Source organism: Morone saxatilis, unplaced genomic scaffold (genome assembly GCF_004916995.1).
Source record: "Morone saxatilis isolate NCDOM2014 unplaced genomic scaffold, NCSU_SB_2.0 Contig8, whole genome shotgun sequence".
NCBI lineage: Eukaryota > Metazoa > Chordata > Actinopteri > Moronidae > Morone > Morone saxatilis.
The window spans coordinates 16012279-16025643 of NW_023340257.1; the positions used below are offsets into that span (position 1 = coordinate 16012279).

General features: G+C 40.6%; 2 protein-coding genes across 2 annotated transcripts in view; both read right to left on the reverse strand.

The window, feature by feature from the left end:
• Positions 1 to 1445: 1445 nt before the first annotated feature.
• Positions 1446 to 7549, reverse strand: rhoub (ras homolog family member Ub). The gene is made up of 3 exons (XM_035680117.1): positions 7101 to 7549; positions 5062 to 5120; positions 1446 to 2883 (listed from the first exon to the last, which is right to left on the reverse strand). Exons 1-3 carry the CDS (start codon positions 7315 to 7317, stop codon positions 2428 to 2430), a joined length of 732 nt encoding a protein of 243 aa, XP_035536010.1. The 5' UTR covers positions 7318 to 7549; the 3' UTR covers positions 1446 to 2427.
• Positions 7550 to 9414: 1865 nt separating this feature from the next.
• rtn2a (reticulon 2a) overlaps positions 9415 to 13365 on the reverse strand; it is a gene marked incomplete at its 5' end in the record, with an annotated part of 5744 nt that continues 1793 nt past the window's right edge. Inside the window, 4 exon segments of the mRNA XM_035680116.1 lie at positions 9415 to 11188; positions 11837 to 11895; positions 11989 to 12035; positions 12135 to 12204. Coding sequence (XP_035536009.1) covers positions 11113 to 11188; positions 11837 to 11895; positions 11989 to 12035; positions 12135 to 12204 — 252 coding nt within the window.

A 13365-nucleotide genomic window follows, 5' to 3' on the forward strand; every position in this document is an offset into this window, starting at 1 on the left:
ACTATACAGGAAACTGTATACGTAGAGGACTATGTGGTGAATCACATGGCAAAATTTAAAAACTACTCAGGTCATTACTCATCCAGCAGCTGTCTTTGTATTTTATCTCCTTTCTGTCTCAGCAATGCATGATGGTTAGTGGCCATCAATTGTACACTATTTTCTCTGGTGCATTATGGGATAATTTAAGTCAAATATAGTGTATAATAATATAATAAACTCTTTACACATTAAGACAACAGTATGCATGTATGCTATATATTGGACTATATAGTAGCCTTCACCAATCTTTTAGTTAAGGAAGATTTCATGTCTTCTTGTAATGTAAATTAAACTAAACTAACTAGTGAATGATTTTGGACACAGCCACTGTGTGTTTTTTAATTTATTAAAATTTAGTAGTAGTAGTAGTAGTAAAATTTAAGTTTATATGCATTAAAATAAGTTTTCAAATCATCACCCTCAACTAATAGTGCATTTTTATTCATATGGTTCAATGTATTTTTCCACTTAAGGCACGTTAAAGTTTCGTAAGACTGCAGGAATACTTTTGGCAATAACCTACATTTTGGTTGGAAACCTCTGTAACTAGACCAGGTTCCACTTTCTTATATTCTACATACAAAACATATGAGATCTGTCAAGACACCTGACCTCAGGAGGCAAGCGTGTCGTCCACTCTTATCATCACATAATTGTCTCTATAGTGTGACAGTGAAGATACCATATCTCCATGGAAGAGTCAACAGTGAAAACAGGTTAAATATTTCACATTTTATTTTGTTCCGCTCATACAGCTCAACAAACTGCTCTCAGACACCAACTGAAACACTCATACTGTTAAGTACCATTTAGAGTTGGACAGCACAGCCAATGTCGCTTATATATGTACACACAGATTTATCCTGATGACATTACAAACATCATAAATGATTACTATGTAACATACATAATGACATAAAATATTCCATGCATCTGCTCTTTATTGCTGTTGATCAGTTATTGGCCCAGAAGGAACAGATAAATAGACAGAGCTGAATGACAGGCTTCTGAAAAATAAGAAGCAAATATAGAATCAGTCTCTTTGGTGATTTCACCTCATTTCATCATTTCAAAAAGAGGAGAGAGCTCCGATATACTGACCGACAAAGATGGGTAATTTTCTGTTTAAGGCTCTGAGTACAATGACTGAAAAAGACCCTGTGACCATCTAAACCAGTGGTGCAGGGAACATGCAGATCGGTTCCAGTGACTCTGAGTAAACCCAAATCTCAAGCACCACAGACGCATTTACCTGCTCTATATCTAATTCACACCACTGGTCCAAAGGCCATTGTATGGCAAGTCTTCAGTGATGTGTTTAGACTGTGTGATAAGTGCAATGTACAGTGGTACCACCCAACTTATTGCTGCAACCTATGACTATCACTAACTATGAAACAGGCTTTTTTTTTACACTTTAGTGAAGCTTTTCAGTCAAAGTGAATGACTGAAACTTCTAAACCTTCCATGTTTCATAGCGTCAATCGACCGTAGTAAGTGTGTATTGGTGAGGAGCTCGCAGACCTCTAGCTGTGTGGCAGTTGTATCAACACTTCAAAATGTGGCACAGTAGAGAAATCCCTGCACCAGCTTGCAGTTATACAGAACTGAATAGCTGGACTACAACATGTTAAACCACAGTTTCACATCCCCAAAACTTATAGATTTAAGAAGAATTTATACTCATTTACATTTGATTGTAATCCGAAAGAGAATTAGTTGAATAAGTTCTCATTTAAGAAACAAGGTGCACGACTGGCTTTGACTTTCAACGGTAAAATTATTGCATCTTCGATTGGGGGTTTAAGCTGAGCAGCTTATATTAACTTTATATTCTGATTTCAGTAAAATAAAAATGATCCATCAGATGTGTTGGGGGCTGAATTACAGTGTAGAACATAGAAAATAATATATTTAGTTAAAGAAGGGTATCAAATCAGACAAACAGGAGGAGTATACTTTTAGTACATAACATCACCGTCTGAACACCTCCCCTCCAAGTCAGCTCACATTTCCTTTGGACACGTCCAGTATGATATGCAGTCCATGCGCCATAAAACTTTATTAGCTCCATCATTTTTGGTTGAATGCTGGTCACAGTCATATTTAACAGTTCAGACTGGCTCTGAGGAGCAGACAGTGGTTACAGCCTTATGCTATCTGTCTTTTAGGCATCAACAATGGAAAATATCCCCACTCTACAGCTCAGGCAGGCACACTGCCTCTGTTGAACTATTGCTCCGCTGAACTAAAGTCATTCTGGCCGCCACATCTGGGGTCGTCCAGGTGAACGTAAAAATAGTCCTTACATCCAACTCAGTCCCCGCCAATAAGTCAGCAGTTCCAGTTTTATCATCAGACACAGGACAATCGGATCCTCCCTCCCTACTGGACGCACACATACTTCTTCCACCAGGACTTGGAGAGCATCTTCATCTTATCGGCTGTGCTGCGGACCTTCCTCTCCCGCCTGGCTCTCCTGTCAGAGTGCCGCAGCCCTACAGCGATGGCTGCATCAAACACCTCCTTCAGATTCTTTTGCGTCAGCGCAGAGCACTCAATGTACGTCACTGCCCCGATTTTTTCCGACAGCGCCCTGGCGTCCTCCTCTAGCACCGGCCTCTCCCTCCGCCTTGCCAGCTCGATCAGAACTTTGACATCCTGCCGCAGGTCGCACTGTGTACCTACGAGGAGAATGGGCGTGAGAGGGCAGCGGCGGCGGATTTCAGGGACCCACTTCTCCCAGACGTTTTGAAAGGAGGCGGGGCTGACCACGCTGAAGCAGAGCAGCAAGGCGTCAGTCCGGCTGTAGCAGAAGTGGCGGAGTTTGTCAAACTCATCCTGATGGAGACAGAAAGACAGATAGTTATCAATGTGGTGCTGACCATGATATAAATAAAAATACCCAGCCTTTTCCATTCAGCGTTTCACTTCTCACCCAGACTGACCACACACTAATGCACTTTCAGTATTCATTTCACTGGTCAACACACTCAAGTACAATCACATCACAGGAAAGGGAACTGTGCCAATAACCATTCAATGACAAAAGCTGTCTAAATGGCGATTATATTGTGCTAATATACAGTATACACAAGCCCTGCCCACTCATATCATCTAGTAAATCTCTTAAATTAACACTTTGGAGACACACACCCTTGAGAACACAGATTAAGGTTGGCAGAAACCTGACACAAACCTCTCCCTCTTTCTCTTAACCCTCTTCTTTCCAGCACACATCTCCTAATCCCCCTTTGCCTAAACAATGCTCTGCGTCGTCTCCTGAGTTTAAAACACAACCAAATCTGCAGAAGCAAACTGCTGTTTCAACATGTGGATTTGAAACTCAATAAATGCAATGGACACTTATCAACTTGTGAGTTTCCCACACAAACTTTGGCTGTACTTTTTGCGATCTAATGACGTAGGTCCATCTGCAGAATATACAGACATCAACATCTCTGAGTAAGGAACAACTTTGTTTATCAGCTTTGGCAGCAGCTGTTATCATTTTTCTCCAGACCGTTTCTCTCTTTCTGTCTCGGCTCACTCACTCTCTACTTCTCTCTGTCATCTCTCTTTTTTTTTGGCACACCCCAACCTGTTTCTGGAGCAAGCTCCCCTCTTATGAAATTGCATAAGTACAGTAAGCGTTAGCCGACTTTTATCTGCCTGTGTTTGCCCAAGCTTGTCTGCGTGTGTGTCCGTGTGCATATGTGTGTACATGCAGTCCTAACACAGTGTGCAGCTCGCAACATGCTGTGAGGTTGTACACGTATTAGGGGCTTGTTCAAATGCTTCGTTCCAGTTTACAGCCAAGTTGTCTTTGATTTTGTGGAGAACTGGCAGTGCCCTCGCAGCGTTTGTGAATGTCAAATATGCTGCTCCCAGGGCAGGGTTCTATTGAGCTGGATTATGAAGCAACCACACATGCTTCAGGGAAAATAAAAACACTCTTTCACAACCTGTTCATTCCACCATTGCCCTAACAGTACCAACATAATAATGAGTCAATAACTTTTGCCGGGCCAGCTCCCTGTGTCCTTAACAGCAGAAAGACAGAGAGGAATACTTTTCAGGTTGTTTTTTTTTTGCTTTGTCACCTCCAGTCTAACCTACGGGATTTTCCCTCCCTTTCAGTACTCTGTCAATGCAAACTATCCTGTGGAGGAATGTTATTATCATTGCAGATGAAGACTGACAGCAGATTTTTTTGCCATTTCTATACAGATGAGCTACCTGAAATAGCATGTAAGAGGCCCATATGAAGAATGAAAAGCAGTAAAGGCCAAATGGGCAAAACACAAAAACAGTAACTAAGGAATATTTTAACAATCAAATAATTTTAAAAGTGAAAATATCCTAGAATTCAAGGTGCGCAAATGGTTAATTTCATCTGACCAACAGTCCAATTTTTAAATGTGTTTGATTTACAATGATAAAAAAAACAAGATGCGATAAAAACATGCTGGAGGCTGGAGGAGGTGAATGTTTGCCATGTATACTTAATAATGGCTTAAAAGATTTATATATTCTATTGTAACATGAAACAGCCACGCTCTGTTTGAAGCTGTTCTCTGGCACAATAGAGCCTTGAGCTAAATGCTAAAGCTCACAATGACAATGCTGATGTTAAGCTTATTCACAATTATATTTGGAATGTCAGTAGCTTTGCAGGTAATGGACAGATTAAAAACTTTGACCTGACGAGGGCACTAGATGAAAAGTTAAGGGATCACCAAAGTTATTATCCTGAAGAAAATACGTATATTGGTAGTTGTTGTGATATTTGTATGTGTGGTGGTGGATGATGGAAATGTGAACTTTATGGGGAGACTAAATGAAAAATCAGGGAATCGCCTCAGGCTTCATCCTCTAGGGGCCATGAATGTCTGCACAAAATTTCATGGCAAATCTACTCAATAGCTGTTAAGATATTTCAGCACAGACAAAGCAGTGGACCAACTGTTATCCATTGAGTCAAGTGCAATTTGTGTTTGTGTGTGAACAAAAACTCACCTGTCCTGCAGTGTCACACAACTGTAGTCGAACCGGGTTTCCATCCACCTGAACCACAGCTGTGGACACAAAAACAGACGCACAGAGAAAATAAGTCACAGCTGTCAACATTACTTTAAGCTTGTGTACGCTATAAAGCCCCACCTGACACTTTAGAAGTTAACACACACACACACACACACACACACATAACTACCCACCAGAATATTCTGTGGAATAAACAAAAGCCTGCCAGTTGAAAACACAAAGACCCCCTGCTCAGCTCTTCCAGCTCGCAGACAGCCTGCTCTGTCTCGCCCACCCACTCTGCCAGTTACTGTTGAGACCATAACACTTTACCATCGCTCGGACCACTCTGTGAGCTTTGTTCTCTATTGTGTTTTGACAGAGGCCATTCCAAGGTTGTCTAATAGGGGGTGGGGGGTAAAAACAGAGGAGATTTTGTTTGTTCAGTGACTCTCTTCCAATAGGCCTCATTTCCAGATTGGAAAAGTGGATGAGTCATCTTACAGCGAGTTTCATTATAGGGCCATTTATTCTTTTCAGAAGAGTGAGCACAATGCAAGGCAGCGGGCACATGGAAACATTTATAATACGCCTGGAGTGTGTGGTCGGTCATACCACCTGATCAAAGAGTTTGCTGGAACTATTCAAGTAGTAGGGCAGGCATCGCAGTGCCCTGCTTTAACAAAAGCAAGGAGAAAGAGCGGGAGGATAGAAAGAAGGGAAAGCTAGAGAGAGAGCAGCCATTGTGTAGTAATTTCCTAATCCCTGACATATGATACTCCTTTGATTTTCTGGACCAAAACTCCCTCTTATCGTCCCCTCTCCCAGCCTCCCACTCCTCTGTGTCTCTGCCACCTGTGGCATTGCGTAAGTGCTCAGAAGTCGGCTTTCAAGAGGACGCTCTCGATTCCGGGCACCGAGAAGTGACATCACCATTAAGGGCCCCAACTGCACAATCACTCTCTGTCAGGCCGGGGCGAAAGACAATCTCTGCCTCTGAGCCACTGCAACAGATGTGCCCATTCCAGTATAGAGGAGAGGGCTCGCGGGTCAAGGCTGACAACAATAGGCAGAGTTGTGCAATCCAAAACCCCTGAACCAGAGACGCTCTCTGTTCTGTATGGGAGGGTTGAAGCAGCGCTCATCTGAGGGTGGTGTGTGTTCTCAGCAAGTGTTTTATGGGATTTATGTTGGCCAAGTAGCTCGTTTTACTGCTCATCAGTATAATGTCAGAGAATTAACTGAGATTAATGACAAAAATGTTTATATTTAAAAGTCAGTTTACAGGATACAATGTCAAGTATTTATTCTTTAATTCTAAATAAGTATGAAAATGTGGTAATGTGTGATTTTTCATATATTTACACTCCAGCAGTAACAACAACAGCTGGTGGTCATATGTAGACAGAGTTAGGTTTTCAGTTTTTAAGCTAAAGAGGGATTGTCTAATGTGATCATGAAGCAATAAAGGTGATCAACAGGTCACTGGTGTTTTTTCATTCATTTGTTGATGCCAGCACTGATCCGTTTTAAACAAGTTTTCCCTTTGAAGGGGTTTTGTTCTGTCCTATTATTTTGCAGTAAACAAAGCTTGCTGGGACTAGTGAGACAGATTGGAACGTGGAACCGTGCCATATGGAAATCGGGATACATCAGGGAGGATAACTCGTGTGCATTAACACTGATGGATGACAGATAACAGGAAACACAAACACGTCTATCATAACAATGGAATAACAGCAAATGGCAGAATGACTGCTCTCAAAACTGGCTAAGTTGAAGAAGAGTTCAGTGGAAATTAGTGAGACAGGCAGGCAGGTAGAGACAACTTATAGTGGAAAAAACTTTATTAAAGTCTCATTCACCAGAATTCACCCCAAATTTGATGGGTCCAATCTCTATAGCCTACACTCATTTTAACTGGACTGGTGCAGTTATACAACTATATTATCTTCTAGGGATGATATTCCTTTTTCCTATCTCCCTATTTATTTAATTGCTATTAATTCATTAAAATGGCAATATTTTCTTACCTGAGAAGTCATCGAATGCAGTAGGGACGTATTTGGTTGGGTAACCATTCGTTGTATAGCTGACCACCAGGCTGGTTTTACCCACCGCTCCGTCTCCGAGCAGGATGCACTTCAGCAGCCGCTCCTGCGCCTGCCCTGTCCGGGCTGCTGTAGCCTTGTGCGGGGGGACAGGAGGAGCCATGGTCCGTCCGTAATCCATTGTGACTGGGGGTGACATTCAATCAGCCAGCACTTGACTGCGCTCTCCTCGACAGGCAGTTGAAGGACCCACCATGAGAACAGGATCCCCTCTCTAATACAAAGTTTGCCAAATGCTTCTGATCGCAAGCGTGCGTAAAACCTCTGCTCCTCTCCTGCGCGCTGCCAAATCCACAGTGACAGATTACCACCAGGACTACAGACTGGGGCTCTGCAGTTTACAATGCGAGGGCGGGTCTGAGGCATTTTATGTCCAGATTGATTTGACTAACCCCACCCACTTCACCTCCCAGCAGCGATGCTCTGCACACACACACACACACAACACACACACACAGAGGTTGACAGAGTCTGTGTCATAAAATGTTTATTCTTTTAGAAGATATGAAGCAGAAGATTAGACTGGGTTATTTGGGGGTGGGGGGTAGAACAGAATAGAAAAGACCACACATAGTTTATCTTTTTTCTGCTAGTTGATTTCATTTATCTTTATTCTTTTACTGAGTTAATCTCAACTACACAGTGCAACTAACTGCCATGAGCTCATGGAGGTTGACCCTGTGCAAGCAAGTCCAGACTTGTCCTCACCAGTGAGAAGAAGACAACCTTGATGTCAATTTTGAACATGATACATAAACTACTGAAATTTCAAACCCACTCAGACCCCCTGACCTTTTTTCATTTGTAGCCAGCTGAGTCAAGGAGCAGCCAGTGGCCACAGACTGTAGCTGCAGTACAGCACAAGACCAACATTTATCTCAATTTGTATAAGAAATGGACTGATTCAAAAGTAACTTTCCCTCTGATTGGGTAGTTCTTCAAACTGTCCAGTGGCTGAACGGATTCTGTGTCCTAGTCCTGTCAGACACACTTGAAAACTGGAATGGAAGTAATGTTTTGACTTATGTCGCCTCCTTGTGGTTAAATGCAAAAGCAAAACGAAACTGAAATACCTGAAGACTCACAAGGCAAGCGGAACATATCAAGGGGCCCAATTCAAATGCCAGTGGTGGAGGAAGTACTCAGATCCTTTACTGAAGTAAAGTAGCTACTAAAACCACACTGTAAAATAATAATAATCTTGCACTGAAAATGATACCGAATTAAGTAGGTAATCAGGAACATGTAAAGTATTAAAAGTAAAAGTAGCCTACTCAATGCAGAAAAATGTCTCTTCTGACTGTTATTCTATTATATCATTAGATTATCATTACTAATGAATTAATGTCCAAGCTGAATTTTTAATGTTGTAGTTGGTTGAGGTGGAATTGATTAGGACTCTAAATTAATTTTCTCTTCATATGTTCTATATGCAAACATCTTTATGAATTGCACACACTTCAGTACAGAGATCAATATTGTCCTCTAAAATATAATGGATTAGAAGTATAAAAGGTACAGTACATGAATAAATGCACTTAATTACATTCCACCACTAGTAAATGCACATACTTTAAATCAGATTGCTCCTGCAGGTAAAATAGAATAACCAACCCTGGATGGATCAGAAACAAACAGGGTACCAAGCTACAGAAACATCTGTAACTACAACATAACAATTAATATAATATCCCTACAGTTTATGTTCAGTTTTTAGTCTGACAATAATGTATATGAACCCATACAGATATCTCTGTGGGTCCACACTGATAATCCATTGTGTACAAGTACAATTTATATAAATACGGGTCCCATGTTACAACCTCTACTAAAAGTCCATTTACCTTTAATGATAGGAATTCAACTATAATAAGGTCTAAGTGTTTCTGTCCAGTCTCTAACATCTCTCATGAATCTATCTACAGTGTGTAAAAAAACCCTCACATTTGTTTTATTGTTTCAGCGTGTTTATTTTTCCAAGATTAAAACTCTAGTTATTTTCAACAATACAAAATTATCAGTGTACTACTATAATGCATGTAACTAGACGAACTACTTACTAGTTACTTTCCTGTTTTGACTGATTCTATCTTTCATCCACACAGCAAATATAAAACATAAGCATGTGGTAGCCTAGAGTTAGTGAGACAGTTCTACGAAAAACGATGAGTTTGACTAGTTTAACAGCAGTTTTATTTAAATATAGTTTGGCAAGACAGATGTTGGTAAAATAACCTTTTTTTTATATGCCAAGCTGTGTGGATATAGGTAAGGAAATGAGTATCTTTAATTTCATTGTTATCGCCATTCTCTTTGCTGAAGTTTCTCTTGGAATAAAAGACATTTGCAGTAGTACAGGAAACTGCTACAGGAGGCCAGTGTGTGTGCAACTACTGTAGGTCCAATACTAAGCAGCACATGATGTCTAAGGCTAATGGCCATCATGACTGGGTTTCATGGATCATGTCTGTTAACATAACAATGCGTTCAGTGCAGCACACAGGTATTTTATGCGATAATAAGGCAAAGTAACAGACACATTTTGGTGGGAGGTTTAAAAGCAAGCGCTAAAGGGAAATGTGGACTTGAGCTGCAGAGAATCCTGAATACTTTTATTACTCCTAAAATGGATCTACTTACAATTCTGTATAAGATACCTTGTCATGGCACACATGTACTATCACACAAGTAGTGTACACATACAAAACACCATTCTCAGGAAGGCAATGGTCCGATAATGAGAAGTGATTTGTTATGGGGGAAGTTGCTGTCAGCTGTTGCCAGCAGTTGTAAGCACTGTGAATCAGATCATGCACTATAACCTGCAGTTAGAAAGGCACCTGCTGTATTTCACGCCCACATTCCCTCATATCACATTAAGGAGAGGAGATTTATCTGAGAGCACTTTTTGTATCATCGATACATTCCATCCCAAAATTAACACTGACACCTTCGATGCTTCCTGTCCGCTTCCTGTCAAGTGATTTCATTCCATCTATGATACATCTTTACTATTGAACTCGTAGCAGAGAAATCTATCTCTATCTCTCTGAATATTATGTTTTCAACTTCCCATTTACATCAATGAACGAGGAAAAGCAACACCCAGTGTTAAAGGCAATGAAGTAACATGAGAAAATATGACCAGCAATAAAATAAAAAAAATAAAAACTCAAACGAATGAGCTGTGTGAGTGAAAGTATATGTGGACGAGAAGAAACAGAAAGTTTTGCAAAAATAAAGATTAAGAAATGTGACTTTAATTGCTTTTAGGTTTCATTTCAGCGAGCTGTATGGAATTACACACACACACACAAACACACTCACACTTGCATACATCCAGATAAACTGTCATGAGAATGAAAATGCAGCCAGAAAAGTAAATGCGCTGACACATGCATCCTTAATTGCCATTTTTTTTATGTTGCCATGAATAATGATGAACCCCTGTATTTGTCCCCTCACTTAAATCACCTTAACAACTGACTTCCCTTTTTTCTCTGGTGAGTAGCTGTCGGTGTGGAAGCTTCCTGGTCTTAGTACCTCATTTGGACTATAGCTCTCAACAATCTAAGACACTTCTTGAGTCATTTTTACATATTAAAAACAGTATTTCCAAGGATGGTCACGTGTGACGAGCTGTGTCGTTGAATCTTTCCACCTCTGACGCCAGCAGCAAGAGTCTCATCCAGGATTCATACACCTTGATTAAGTTTTAACCTAAAACCCCAACCTCTGACCCCATAACTTAGATACAGTTAGAGTATAAAGTACCATGCGTGATCCTCATCATTGTCCATTTATTAAGTAACCTCCCTTCCCTTCCCCAGTCTCTGGAGCTCCGTTTCTCTGGAGCACTGACTGCTGGGTAAGACATCTGAGTGACAGCCTGTAACTCTGGGAAGCTTTTCTTTAAGTTATTGTCCATCAGCGTTTACTGGCCTTTGGGTTTGGCGCCACCGGGAGTTGGGTCAGGAGGAGGGCCACCACCATGGGCAAGTCTTTGAAAGCTGTGAAACAGAAATAGAATATTTGTGCAGGTCAACAAATTTAGGATCAATCCTAACATCTACGTTGTTTTTTCTGCCTATTAACGTGCCACCGGATTATAGGTTAGCTATAGCCAATAGAACACTTAACCCAACAATTATCCTAATACTGTCTCCAGGCAGTCCAAAAGTCCAGGGGGAATGAGCCCATACACTTTTCTATAACCAACAATAACCTACAAACACAAAGAAGTCTATGACTACATATTGAAAATATTATTTAAGCCAAAACACTACACGGTTGTCACACGGCTGGGATTTGTGATTGTTTAAGTTACTGAAGGCTGCTATCCATAAGTGGTACTGGAAAACAAGCCATAGTGGAACTTTTCAAAGCCGTGTTCATCACTTTCTTGTGTCTGCCTGGAAACAGTTTCCGTTGCTGTCTGTGCTACTTGCAGAATTTCTGTATTTGGTTGTATTTTCTTACTCTGCATGTGCTGCCAAGCATTTTCTCCTAATTTGCTTGTGTTTTGTCTGTTTGCATTTGTTTTCTTAACTTGCAGTGCGCTGAACCCTCAGGGCCACCGCACTAACTGCCTCAGTAGCAGAATACCAGTAGACCTGTGTTGATGGCAACTTTGTGCCAGAAGATGGCAGCATACTCACGTGTCCTTGATGTTGTCAAAGTTGGCCTGGATTTTTGCAATGTAGGTGTCCACCTGCTCCTGTGAAATAACAGAAAAAGATATGTTTATGGATATGGAAATGAAGGACCAGTAAAAATGACAGTAATAAGTATTAATTAAGAGAGTTATTACCTGGCGTTGTCTGTAGAAAAGTGGCAGAGAAAAGACAGCGATCACACCTGGAGAAGAAAGACGACCAAAAGTAGAGTAGTTAATGTGACAGACAACCAGTATGTTAATAGCTTCCGTATTTACAGCGGGTGATGTCTGTTTCTTACTGATGATGAGCAAAGTAAGGCCATTGCACAGGTGTCCCAGGAACGTCAAAAGGTACAACAGAACCAGGAGCTAAAACCAAGAGAAAAAGAAAGAGAGGAACAGCAGCGGAGAGTCAGTTAAATTCATCAACAATGCGTGCAGACCCTCCAGCTCTGCTCCATGTGTATTTAATTTTATTCCTTTAAGAAGCAGTAAATCATGCTGCAATACTTTATAATTCTCTGCAACGTATTATATTGTGGCTATCTATCACATGACTCAATAAAGCAAGACGAAAAGAAAGAGCACCGAGTGCGAGACTCCCAATATGGGTCTCCGTGCTCCCCTTATATCTCAAAGTGTCACAGCACTTAACAGCACCGCTGCGTGGGATCCAGTGTTGCCCTGATATGGGACACCCCTGTCTCAGATGGAAAGAGAATCCAGCTTGTCCCGGGTGTCTCTTACCTCCTCCTGTGTGTCATGTCACATACCGGCCAGGTCAGGGTTGAGACTATGGGGTCCTGGGGGTTTAGGGGCTCAGTCAGATCATACTGACTTAGCATTTACTGTAAATGTGTTAAGTCTGTCTGGTCACAAACTGCTGCTGTTAATTACTGAAATGGAATAATTATATTAGGGATGAACTGAACTGATGTTTTGCTGACATACTGACATTATATTTCAGCTGATACTGATACAAATACAGTATTTTATATTTTATTTCAACACCACCAGTGAAGTCTACCTACTATGCTCTAACACTGATGGTTGCTACTGATGTGTAGTAAATACAGCATCCTTAATAATTGTCATTGAAGGAAATGAGCACAGATTAATTCAAAAGTAGAATTTCTAAATATTAATATATTTATTGTAATTTATTTTTGCAGGGGTTTTTTGAACATAGGAGGATCCTTCTGTGGTTTGCCTGTTTTTACCATTTGCACTGTCAACTGAAAACCAGTTTTTATAATTATTAGAACACCTTCAAACAGCACTAAAGATGTTTAGAAATGTTCAGAAAGATTTAATAGATATACTGTTAAAATGATACCTGACATACCAATAAATGAAGAAAACACTAGTCATACCCGTTCATACCAGTCCTGACTTTTTTTGTGAATTAGTGTAAAGAGAAATGGTTCCTATTGACGACGATTGTGTATTTACAATATTACCATTACTATTGTGCACATAAATATCACATACATAAAGTATTATTTACTTTAGCAAGGACTCTTTGTTTGT

Coding starts and splice junctions, on each gene's coding strand:
- rhoub (XM_035680117.1), bottom strand. CDS start 7,317: ATGTCACCCCCAGTCACAATGGATTACGGACGGACCATGGCTCCTCCT. Junction 5,121..7,100: donor TGCATTCGATGACTTCTCAG/GTAAGAAAATAT, acceptor TTGTGTCCACAG/CTGTGGTTCAGGTGGATGGA. Junction 2,884..5,061: donor TGTGTGACACTGCAGGACAG/GTGAGTTTTTGT, acceptor TGTCTCCATCAG/GATGAGTTTGACAAACTCCG.